General features: G+C 40.6%; 1 protein-coding gene across 1 annotated transcript in view; it reads right to left on the reverse strand.

Moving 5' to 3' along the window:
* The window catches only part of IPO11 (importin 11), a 350,536-nt gene that overhangs the window by 144,815 nt on the left and 192,108 nt on the right, over nucleotides 1-13,613 (reverse strand). The window contains exon 25 of the mRNA XM_019517805.1: nucleotides 2,926-3,021. Within this exon, the coding sequence (XP_019373350.1) occupies nucleotides 2,926-3,021 (96 nt within the window). The remainder of the gene's footprint in view (nucleotides 1-2,925; nucleotides 3,022-13,613) is intronic.

Consider the following 13,613-nt stretch of genomic DNA (forward strand, 5'->3'; position numbering starts at 1 on the left):
AGCAACGTAATGGACCTGGGCTTGGTAGACTGGAAAATACACAACACAGTGGTGCCATGTAGGGGATGTACGGGGGTGCGTGTGCACCCCCTGAGAGTGCTGGTGCACCCCCCTGTCAGGCTGCACTCCCTGTTTAGGCAATGGACAGGTCAGCAGGCAGGAGCACCAGTGCCCACCCTGCGAGCACCGGCCAGGGAGTGGGGCAGAGAGTCAGGGGAATGTGCAAAAGGGACCTGAGCTGGAGGAGCTCAGAAGGGCATCACCTGTTGGTGGCCATCTTGAAAGAGAAAAAGAGAGAACCATCTAACAGACTTGTATCTCATTACGCATCTACATACTCAGGCTTTGCAAGTCATAGATCATCAAGTAGCATAGGGATTGGCTACATACAGCCTCTGGGCGAGACATTTGACCAGGCCCATGGACATGGGGCATGCAGGGTCTTTCAGCAGAAATGGCTTTCCCATGCCACTATGGGGAAAAGGAACAATGGCAGCTGGGCCCTACCACCTGCCTGCCCAAACTAAATCAATCCAGCCAAAATACTTAAAAGACTGCTGACCACTGAAGCAGCAGCTTGAATCAGTTTCCTTTTTCTTCCTTAATGAGTTCATTTGCCTCAGTGCAGAAGGCTTTTAACAAGTAACAATTCAGTTCATTTTTCAGTAACAGTTCAGTTACCTTCTGAAAAAGGTACAGACCATCTGGCCACGGCTGCTCAACGCTGCAGTTCCCAACAGTGGCACTTTTCAATGGTAAGAGTTGAGAAATAGAGTGAAGTGACACACACATCATTGAAACAAACCATGGATGACAGAGAAAGAGACATACGTTATTTTAACTTTTTATGAAACAAAAAATAGGGTCAGAAAATGGAAGACAGGTAAAGTAACACCTCAAAACAAGAGAACACCACAGCAAACAGTTCAGCATGACAAAGTCTAAACAAAGAAAGGAAAATCACAAGATACATTTTGGAACATGAAATGTAAAAATAAAGAGGCAACATTAATTTTTAGTATGCTTTTTCTTTAGGCATATTCTCTTCATTCAAGATACTAATACTTAGGTCATGTGTTACAAATATATATAGACGTATTATATGTAGCCACATATAACGTGGTAATAAAAATGAAAGAGAACTTATGGTAAATATTTAAAATTAATGTAATTTCTCACTAATAAAATACCTTTTTTTAAACCATAACACCGAGAAGATGACTGGACGACATAACAAGATGAACGGCAGAATATTTTCTTTTAGAAGTAATGACTAATTCAAGTTAATATTTTTAGTAATAAATTATCAATGGTGGCTGCCCATCACAAGACAGCAAACCAAAGCCTGTAATTCATTAAGATAATTCCTAACAACTATAAATAAAAAAAAGTTTCATTTCATGAGTCAGCCAACTATCAGAAATTAACTGAAAAATCTATAGGATTTCTATCATTTGAAACCACTGGCATAGAATATTTGATTTTCACTAAAACAAAAACCTGGGAAGTACTTTAAAATGCTCACTTACAACACTAAGGTTTCTTTTTTGTCAAATTATTTGAATTCCTCACAAACAAGTGCTATTAAACATGTCATAAAATATGATGATCTGGAATGTTATCTATTCTATTTATTTGCCATAATAAGATGCACATCTTTTTAAATGCATCTTCCTTTGTGCTTTCATTTGAATTAAATTAGTCATTACAGACACTCTACTTCTATAGTGGCTAGACCTTTGTGTGGAAACACTGGTGTATTAACTCAGTTTTATATAATAGTTTGTTATATGCATTTTATTTGTGAAAATACAGTAGTTTTGTAATTATATAACTACCTATAAGCTGTCATTCAATGTATTCATTTTCAACATTCTACATTGAGTTTCTTCTGGCTAACATGTTCTATACTTGGTTTCAGCTTAGTAGACATATTTCTATTTGAAAGTTTGAGCAAAACCAATATAGTTAATTTTGTTGAGCTGTGTGTAAGCAGATGAATGCATTCCTACACAATATTATCAGAAATGCATACACAGCTTAAAAGTTTTAACCAGTAATAGGCCTGAATCCTGAGGGACTGCTGCGAAAAACATTAGTTTAAGGACTGATCTTTAGAAACAAGGTGGCCAGTGTGCAAACCAACAGTACAGTGTGGTTGGATACTATTTAAGCTTTGTCAAGAATGGTAGTCAGTAGTCCATTATACTTAAACAGGTTCAGAAAACGAAATTGAACTTAACATCCACTTTCTCTAATTTCCAAAATATAACACAATAAGCAGTAGGGACGTTAAGTTAAATTTGAGCAACCAAGCACTCATAGGTTATTGTGGAACTTCTACATCAATGGACAATATAGACACATATGTAAATAAGACTGGTTTAGAAATTTTTTACAATACATACTTTTAGAACTCTACTTACACATGTATAAACATATTTAAAACATAACAGCTTTTATTTATAAGAATCACAACCACATTTTATATAAAGTAGGATTATGAATATCAAGAATAAAATCAATTTAATATCTATAATTAAATTTGATTCTTATTTTCTTCTGCCCTATTTCTAAAGCTCATACAGGGATGAACTTGGCAACTAAATGATTTCCTTGAACTACTGCTATAAGCCTAATAAAATACTTAATAACATGTTATAAAAGCTCTACAATATATGAACATATGAATTGGAAAAGGAAAGATGGAAAAACTACTATAGTGCACATGCGGTTTTTTCCAAGAGGTAAAAAACAAGCATGTGAAATTACACAAAACACTCCCATCATAAGATTCCACCTTTTTAAATTAAATCTTCTACTTACCCAAATATTAGTATTTGGTTTCAAACATATGGGAACAAAGTTGTAGGCAAATATTCTTGACAAAAGAATCTAGAGTAGTTTTAAAAAAACAATTCTTACCTCTCCATCTATTATCCCCCTGAACACAGATGGTAAAAGTGGTTGAAACATTTGAGGTCCTAACACTGGATTTACTTTTAGGACATTTTCCACAACCTGTCAAAAATAGAAGAAAGCACAAGTAAAATGCAATGAAAAACCACAACAGAAACTCCATGACTTGTATATACCATCTGATATGATTTTGATGGCAGAATTTTGGTTGCTACATAAACAATTAAAATGCATATTTAGAATACTTTTTAGAAACATACAAAACTGAAAATGTTTTGAACTACATAAATATTCTATAAAACAGTTGTATAAGGGAGCTAATATATATGTAAGTACTAAAGCTCTGATATATTTTTGAGCGTTTATCTGAAATTGAGAGAAATACCATATACAATTAAAGCCACAAAATAGAACTTACAAACATTATAAAGAAAAAATGTATTTGGGGGAGTCAGGTAGCAGAACAAGGTAAATTATCAGCTCCTATGCAGTGCGTTAGTTCTTTCTCCCACTGCCATAATGTCAGTAAATGTCTGAGCAGAAACACCAAAATGATCTAAGAGTGGTGGCTAACTTACGTACCTCCATATGAGTTGTGAAAACCACCTATAATGCTGCCTACAAAAATTGCTTTGTGTAACATAGGCTGTAAGTCACATAGTTGAATACACTGCATTTGTTACTGATGAGCAATTCTGTTCTCCCTTCTCACCAAAAGCAAAATATTTGGACCAACACTTTATGCTGTTGGGCAGAATAAAAAAAATAGTAATTGTGAAATTTAATCTAAATAATTTTGTTTTAAAAGACTTAAATGATACTATCAAGGTTGTCACTCTCATCCTTTCAAGAGGCAAGTTAGTAAATCACATAGTAGAGTTTTGTAACAATATATAATTTCCCTTCTACTGATCAGTCATCAGACCTTACTTTCTGGCTATTAAGGATTATAAATTTTTGTCTGTTACTGGGTAATCCATTATATATTTCTGTCAAAGATGAAAATATGGCAGGAACTATTCTCAACATAAAAAGGACAAAGTAGCATTAAATCAAATGTAACAGATGTTGCAAGCCTTTGGCACACTGACATTTTCTTCATAATCCTCTCTCTTTATTTTTCTAAATTGCAGAAAGCACCACTTAAACTTTGAAACAAAGTTCTCATGAACATCAATCTATTTCATTGGAAGATGGCTGGAAGAAAAGGTGGGAAATCATAAGCATGAGAGAGTGCTAGGTTGACAATATTTGGATCTTGGGGAGCACTGGATTTGCAGCTGAAACAAGGCTTTAATCTGTGGCTTCAGGAAAGCTGCTCACCACAAGGCAGATTGATATATTAAAAGTAACATTGCAAAACACTTAGGCAAGCAGTTCCCTAACAATAGGGTAGTGTGTAGGATATATGGTATAAGAAGAACAAGATGCAGCCCACCAGCTATCATCAGGAGATAAAGCAGAAGCAAGACCTTGGAGATGAAGGAGGAATCAGCAAGAAATGGCGATTGACCGAGAGAAGCCAGATTCATGGTCTAACGCATGCACTCATAGCAAAAAGGCATGTAAATGAATGAAATGCATAGGCAATTCCATACTAATGAAGTAAAAACAGTAAACAGAGGCAGAGCTTGAGACAGGATAAGAGATGGGTGGAACAAAGGGGGGGGCAAAGGTGGAGTAAATGTTAATGAGAATTAACCAAGGTGTATAAAATGTAAAAAGAACTAATGTTCACTGCAGCTCCCCAGTTTCACAGGCTGTGCATCTGTGAAGGAGCTAGTCCAAAGTTGTCTCCATTCTGAATAAAGCTGTTGCGAGCAATGTGTGCTGGTGTTTGCTCCCTGCTTGCTCTGGCAAATGAGTAACAGGATCCATGAGCAATTGGATCGTCTTCTCCCTAGTTGTTGGGCACTGCACAGAGTCAGGGTCTAACAGAGAGTAAGTATCTAAGAAGACTTCAAGCTAAGACTGCTTTCTGTATCAAAGAATTTGTAAGAAGGAAAAATCTCATACCTGTGTTGAGAGAGAGAACAACTGAGATATGGCAAAATTAAGCGATCTAATTAAGATCACCCAGTGAATTTATAAGAGACCTGGAAGGAGAACTTGAGCCTCCTGAGAACCAAGATATATATATGGCTGTACTACAAGGTAAATCAGTCTGTACTGAAATCAATGCTCTAGAGATACCACAGCTAGCTCAGGTCTCTCTACATAACACTGCAATGACTTCTGTGACTTTAGCATAGACATATCATTAGACCCATGTCATATCTGTTAGCTTCGAATTGACTACCATTTCCCAATGTACAGCATGCAATAACTCAGGAAACAGCCCCATCCTTAAACAAGTGACTTAGCTTTGTTAATGTTCATGATTTCAGCAACAGCTGTTCAGCCCAAGAAACATGTTCATTACCAATTAAGGACTCACAGACCAGTGGTGGAGCTGATCAGGAAACTTGTCAATTGATAATTAAGGATTCACAGACCGGCAGTGGAGCTGACCAGGAGTTTGTTAACTGAAACTTAAGGACTTTGGATAATAGAACCCATGGCTGAATGAAGCAGGTTCCCCCCTGGAAGGGGAACCAGAGTGTTGGCTGAGAGTAAGCCAGAGCAACAGGGCAGTTTCCTGTATGGAGGCACAGGCATGAGAGAGGGGTAGTTTTCCTCAGGGACAGCAGATGGAGGTGTTTTTGGGATGTCATGGGTGAAGCCAGCGCAGCTCTCTCTGAGACAGGTACACAACGTTACTTAGAGACTTTGAATGAGTGAGCCAGGGACAAGATGTATATGCAATATCCTGAGTAACTGTATCTTACTATTAGAATCCCATTCATTCCAGACAGGGGTGAGGGAAAAGAAGCTTACGAGCCGCAAGCAGCCATCTATCCAAAGTAGAGGGCAGGAAGAGCTGCAGTTTGTGTCTCCTGGATATTAGGAAGTGTGACTGAGCTTGTATAAACATACTATACTAGTGTGAGCCTGAACCTGTGTCAGCTGCAGGAGATAGCGGTAGTATGGGGAGTGGCATGTTGTAGCACTTATTAAAACTGGAAGCTTTCCACCTGCGTGTTTTACGTTTGTTACTCCTACCAATTCGTGGCAGGAGAGAATGAGCACAGGCACGGGAGGCAGGACCAAATGTGTCTCTTTGATCGATCCAGGAATCCTGCTCATAAATAATTACCACTAAAACACTACTATTTGCTAAGAATTACCACATTGTTATCTAATATACCACACTTTCTTGCCCCCCAAAAACTAACCCACCAAAACTGGGGTGCATGTATCAAGTGGGGAAGCTGTTCTCTACACTAGAAAATAAGCATGCCCAGACAGACTGTGCATGTTATGCAGCTGCTCAAACAGTTCCTGTTTGTCTGGCTCAGGGGAGCCCCTGGTTAACCCTCTAACAAACAGAGCTAATGTCTGAGCACTGTAGCTTGTGCCCAAAACAGCAAGTGAGCTGACTGTAGTATTTTGATGATACCTGTGATGTGGAAACACCACTTTATTCACAAGAACTTAAGTAAAGAACTTTTTATAGTAAAGAACTAACAGCCACATCAGGAAGTTCCTGCTCCCTACCGCCTCACTCAGACTCTCTCCTGGGATGCAACATTTCCTAAACACACTATGTTTTCAGGACTTATTCTAAGGAAGCATACACACATCCAAATAATTTGGGAGAATTCTCCCAGGTTTGTTCCGATAGAAAAACTTACCTAAAGCTGCATGTATAGAGATTCAATTACTGAGGCCCTGAAAAGTGGAGTTTGCAGTGCTGACACTGTCCAGCCAAGGGGGTCCTTGTGCATACATCTCAGCATGTGCTGCAGGCTCCCTTAGTTTGCTTGATGCCAGATGGCAGGAGTGCATAGGGCAGCCCTGACTGGCTGACCCAGACAGCTCATGGTCAGCCTGTTTCCCTGCAACACAATGTGGGGATTGTGAAGGGGGAAGATTCTACTCTCACTGTCTCCCTAGTTGGGGGCAGGGGGAGATCCTGAAGCACTATGTTGGGATCCACCATAGTGACGAAGGCTTTAAACTAGGTTCACCAGGGGATGGAAACTAAAGCCCTGAGGCACATGGTGAAGTAGGACACCTGGAGGGCAGTAGGGGGCAACAGGGGAGGTGCTCTCATTGCCCTAATTTCATAGATTTCATAGACATTTGGGCTGGAAAGGACCCCGGAAGATCACTGAGTTCAGCCCCCTGCCCCAGGGGCAGGAAGTCAGGAAGAATCAACTAGTTACTTCAGGTGCCTGTACACAAATGCATAGAGCCTAGGAAACAAGCAGGAAGAATTTCAAGTTTTTGCAGTCATGGAACTATGACGTGATTGGAATAACAGAGACTTGGTGGGATAGCTTGCTTGACTGGAGTACTGTCATGGGTAGGTACAAACCATTGAGGAAGGACAGACAGAGGAGACGAGGAGGAGTTGCACATTCTGAAAAAGAACCATATTATTGCTCACAGTTCCAGTATGAAACTGAAGAAAGGCCTGTTGAGAGTCTCTGGGTTAGGGTCAGAGAGGAAAGCAACAAGTGCGATGTCGTGATGGGAGTCTGCTATAGACCACCAGACCAGGAGGACATGGTAGATGAGGCCTTCTTCAAACAGCTAGCGGAAGCTTCCCAATCACAGACCCTGGTTCTCATGGGGAACTTCAATCACAATGACATCTGCTGGGAGGGTAATACAGCACCGTGCAGGCAATCCACAAAGTTTTTGGGGAGTGTTGGGGACAACTTCCTGGTGCAAGTGTTGGAGCAGCCAAATAGGGGCCATGCTTTTCCTGACCTGCTGCTCACAAACAGGGATGAACTGGTGAGGAACGTAGTAGTAAATGGCAACTTGGGTAGCAGTGACCATGAGATGAGAGAGTTCAGGATCCTGAGGAAAGAAAGGATGGAAAGCAGCAGAGTAAGGACCTTGGACATCAGAAAAGCAGACTTCAACTCGTTCAGGGAACTTATGGATTCCCAAGGGATCCTTCCCAATCTGAGGAAAAGAGAAGTCCAGGAGAGCAGGCTGTACTTTAAACAAGCCTTACTGAGAGTGCAGGAAGAAACCATCCTGAAGTGCAGGAAGACTAGCAAGTATGGCAGAAGACCAGCTTGGCTTAGCAGGGAACTCTTCAGTAAACTAAATCACAAAAAGGAAGCTTACAAGAAGTGTAAACTTAGAAAAGCAACTAAGGAGGAGTATACAAGAATATTGCTCAGGCATGCAGGGATGAAGTCAGAAAGGCTTCAGGAAGTGTGACTGGAATTGCAGCTAGCAAGGGATATGAAGGGGAACAAGAAGGGGTTCTACAAGTATGTTGGCAGCAAGAGGAGAATCAGGGAAAGTATGGGTCCCTTACTGAATGGAAAAGGCAACCTTATGACAGAGGATGCAGGAAAGGCTGAAGTGCTCAATGTCTTTTTCATCTCAGTCTTCACAGGCAAGGTCAGCTCCCAGACTACAGCACCAGGCAGCACAGCTTGGGGAGGAGGTGAGCACACCTCAGTGCCGAAAGAACAGGTTAGGGACTATTTAGAAAAGTTGGACATGTACAAGTCCATGGGGGCAGATGGGATGCACCTGAGGGTGCTGAGGGAGTTGGCTGATGTGATTATAGATCCATTAGCCATCATTTTTGACAACTCATAGTAATCAGGAGAGGTCCCTAGATGATTGGAAAAGGGCAAACATACTGCCCATATTTAAGAAAGGGAAAAAGGAGGAACCAGGGAACTACAGATCAGTCACCTTCACCTCAGTCCCTGGAAAAATCAGGAAACAGATCCTCAAATAATCCATTTCTAAGCACTTGGTGGAGAAGGTGATTAGGAACAGTCAGCATGGATTCACCAACCTGATTACCTTCTTTCGTGACTGGATCTGTGAATGTGGGGAGACCAATGGATGTGGTATACCTTGATTTCAGCAAGTCTTTTGATACAGTCTCCAACAACATTCTCGCGGCAAGCAAAGTAAGTATGAGCTGGATGAATGGACCATAAGGTGGAAAGAAACCTAGATGGAACATCAGGCTCAGAAAGTAGTAATCAATGGCTCAATGTCTAGTCAGCAGCCGCTATTAATTGGAATGCCCCAGAGGTCAGTTCCAGGGCCAGTTTTATTCAATATCTTCATCAACGACTTGGAAAATGGCTTAAAGTACACCCTCAGCAAGTTTGCAGATGACACCAAGCTGGGGGGAGTAGTAGATATGCTGGAGGGTAGGGCTACGATTCAAAGTGACCTAGACAAATTGGAGGATTGGTCCAAAAGGAATGTCATAAGGCTTAACGAGGACAAGTGCCAAGTCCTGCACCTAGGACAGAACAATCCCATGAACGAGTACAGGCTGGGGGCTGACTGGCTTGGCAGCAGCTCTGCAGAAAAGGACCTTGGGGTTACAGTGGATAAAATAAGCTGAATATGAGCCAGCAACGTACCCTTGTTGCAAAGAAAGCTAAAAGCATACTGAGCTTGCATAGGTAGGTGTGTTGCCAATAGGTCGAAGGAAGTGATTATTCCCTCTATTCAGCACTGATGAGGCCACATCAGGATGGAGCTAGACTGTTCTCAGTGGTGGCAGACAACAGAACAAGGAGCAACATTCTCAAGTTGCAGCAAGGGAAGTTTAGGTTGGATATTAAGGAAGAATTTCCTCATCAAGAGAGAAGTAAAACGCTGGAACAGGTTACCCAGAGAGGTGGTGGAATCTCCATCCTTGGAGGTTTTTAAGATCTGGCTAGACAAAGCTTTGGCTAGGATCATCTAGTTGGGGTTGATTCTGCTTTCAGAAGGGGGTTGTACTCGATGGCCACCCAAGGTCCCTTCCAACTCTCATTTTCTATGATTCTATGTTCTCTTCTGAAACAAGCCATGGAACATAGAGACATTTGCTCTCCATGAAAAAACTCTCCTGGGAGTGATTTAATACTTGTTATTCCCGGGTTATTTTTGTCCAAGAGGAGCCATTTTTGCTTTGGGAAAAAAATCCTGAACAGCTGTAGTCCTGGTTTCTCCTAGGAGAGCCGTAACTCTCCCAGAAGTAGCTACGAGGCCTCTGTCATCGTTGGCCAGAACTCTGGGAAAATCTTCTCGACATTCTGCCTTCCAAAAAATGTACATGTTTTATATGGGTGTGTTCTCAACATAAGACAATATAGTATTTAACACAAAAATAGCCATGATAATTCCATAATATTTGTAGTCGAATAGTGATTTTTAATTGCAAAGCATGCAAGTATTTTATTGTGCACCTTCATAATGCTTCTCTGTTTTAAGTATCAGGAGACAGTTACTAAACACGGGGAGAGGGCAGGAGAATTTTCAAAAGGTACAAAAACAGCTGGGCACTTAAGGCTCACTGAGTTTCTAAAGGAAGAAGGGCTTTTGACAATCTCACCTTTATATCTATGCTCACCATTTAAATTATGATGTTTCACAAATGTTATTACATTTATTTAGATTTAATCTGTTTATTAAAACACTAGCCAACTGCCTGTCAAGAATGACCGGGGGGGGGAGGGGGCAGGAGGAGGACGAGGCTGGGATGGAGTGCCGCCACCTACCGCCCCATGCTGCTGGTGTCCTGCCTCTTGCAGGGACCATGCCTCGGCACTGGCTTCGGCTCCCCCACCCCCTGTCCAGTACTTGGTACTGCCCACAGACAGTAGGGTTGGGGAGCTGAGGCCAGCCCCCACCTACTGTCTGGTCCTCAGCATGACTTTGGGATCATGGCGGCACTCCCCCATGCTTGGAACAGTCTGAAGAGTGCAAATAAAGTGTTATGGACAGACAAACAAACACCTAGGCTCTTCTAGTATTAGAATATACACAGTTATAAATGAAACTGATAGTTATGAGAGTTCTAGAAAGTTGTGTGTGAAAGCTACATATGGAAGTCAAAGTTATAAAGTACATGTATATTGACCATAAAGCAATATTACAAAAATCTTTATGTAGATAAACTCAACCTATTAACTGTATTAACAAAAACCCAACTATCCAAGAAAAAGCAACAACAAAAAATACCAACTGAGACACCCAATTAACCAAAACAGAACAGCTTCAATTTCTCAAACCTCAGACCCACATACCAAAAACTTTCAAATACCTTTTTCTAAAGGGAAAGTGTACAGAGCCATAAAACAGGAAATCAGAAGTTAAAAACTAATATTTACTACTGTTTGCATGAACTTAGCCATTTTTTCTGACAGAAACTTCATCCCACAATTATGAAAGCCATTCAATTATTAGCCAACTGTTTTAAAAATAAGTTAACAAAAGAATTGTATGTGGCCAGTGTCAGAGAGGTAAGAATAGAACAAAGTTTCCTAATATTTCAAATCCAGACATTCCTCATTAAGTCATACAGATTTTCAGCATAAACCTGCTGGATTTGTGGATGGCAGAAAAATGACACAAAACGCCTTACTTCTTAGTTTAGTTAAGGAAAGAGGCCAAGATTTCAGAATGCTAATATTTTACTGTAGTCTCACAAATAGTTATGTAACCCAGTAACAAAACATGCTCCAAGTTGGCTGATTAGGGACCTACCAAAATCAAGGATGCAGGCTACCAATTTTACAGGTAGATCACAGGGCCAGCCACCATTTTCATGGGGTTATCATGGTGGGCTTCCCCCATGCCTTTGATTGGCTGGGGGGGGGGTAGGGGACAGTGGCCCCACCCTTCACCACTGATTGGCTAAGAGGGCTGTCCTTTGTGAGGTTGTGCCCCTTCCTGCTGATTGGCGTAGAGGGGTGGGGCAGAATAGCAGGCAGCCCTCTCAGCCAATTAGTGGCAAGAGACAGGTACAGCCACTATCTTGGCTGCTCCCCTTCACACTAGTGACACACCCCACTCCCTGTGGGCCAGGCTGCAGCAGCTGTGATGACTGGGGGAGCCAGCATTTTATTTCTGGTAAGTTCTTTTCCTCTGCAGATTTTGCAGACAATACCCAATTTCATGGACAATACCCCACTAAATGAGTAGGACCCTACTGTGTAGGTCTCTCACCTTGGAGAGATATTAGGTTGGTAGCTCAAGTAGTAGATTTCTATATTGGGAATATGAAGGCTATTGCTGGTTTAGAATTAAGGCAATGATTTATGGTTGCACGTAATAGAACCAGTTTTGTTTTTTTTTTAACTGCCATATGAAAGAAGACGACTATATTCTTCAGCAAGAAAATATTAATTAAAATAGACTTTATAATGAAAGAAATAACTGTATCTATGCACTAAAACTTAATGGATATTTTACATTTTGTTCATTTATCATTTACTTTGTATATTGATTTTTCATTCTTTAGTAGGTTTGCGATTAAGGAGTAATGTCCTTTAACCTTCACATAAAACGTGAAGTTAGAGATACTTTCAATATACATGGGATGGCTAAAGTACATTATCCACCAAAATTTTAATTAAGAAAATACTTTTATATAACTGCTTAATTGCCATAGTTCTTGGCATGAAATAAGAAATTATTATAAATTACAAATAAGAATAAATAATTGATCACACAGAAGAAAAAAAGATACAAGAAGCATATAATAAATTTGAGACATAACTTAGCCTTTACACACTGGTTAATTAGCCCACAGACATCTGTTTTCACATTTAATTATGAGAACTAGGGCAACACACATGCCATATCTATGAGATTTCTGCCTAGTTTTTAAAGTAGCCTAAATAAGTTTGATTATTTTAAAAAGTACCCTTCTGAACAACTATTTCATGCCACCAACTCACAGGCCTTTTTTTTTTTTTTTAAATCTCAATTTGAAATTTTATTCAACAAGACAAATTCCTGCAAGGTTTGGTTTGAGGAACAACAGTGATGTCCCTTGGGGTTTTTTGTCTTAAGTTGGTCTCTTAATATTGTATTACTATAGCTTTTATAATTTCAAATTCATTTGCATATAGAGGCCTGCTGCTTTAAAGGGCTGTTGTAAGCTGAAATGCCAAGCACATTTAACTATTTTGCTCAGAAATAGTAGAAAAAAAATCAAAATAATATAGAAATACTATGTCTCAAGCTAGTCTGCTTCACAGTACAGAAAGAGTAAATCTTTTGCATTACAATTCAAATAATTAAATAGCAAATGGTATTCTCCTACTCTTCCACTAGAATGAGAACAGAAAGTATAAAGACAATTTCCCCCAAAAAATCATGTTTCCAATACAGAAATCGTATGTGTTAGATAGAGGTCTGATATTGGATCGTCACCGATATAAAGAAAAATCAACTATTTGGAAATTGGCCTGATGTGGCCAATAATTTGACCGATGAATGCCTGTGCCTGTGTGCAGCTGCAGTGCAGCATGCAGGCAATGAGAAGCAGAGCCCAGCAGCATGGAGAGTTGTGTGTAGTTGGTAAATCTGTTGTGGCAAAAGGGGACGGGGGAAGAGATGTGTGGGGGTGCAGATCAATGCCCCCTGCAGTGAGGCAGGAGCTGGGGTATGTGCTGCCCTGCTGGGTCCGGGCGGGAGCCAGAGTGGGAAAGAACTGTGGCTTGTCCAGGGGGCTTGAAAAGAGAAGCAACAGCTCCTGCTGCTTTGCAGTACTGGTCTGGGAGCAGCTTGTCCAGTGGATTGTCTTCTCATTTGGCAGCTCCTGCTACTGCTCCTGCCGCTCATCCAGGAGGGCACATATGCCCCCGGAGCTGCAT

This window comes from Gavialis gangeticus, unplaced genomic scaffold, assembly GCF_001723915.1.
Source record: "Gavialis gangeticus isolate Ggan-Ray unplaced genomic scaffold, GavGan_comp1, whole genome shotgun sequence".
Classification (NCBI taxonomy): domain Eukaryota; kingdom Metazoa; phylum Chordata; order Crocodylia; family Gavialidae; genus Gavialis; species Gavialis gangeticus.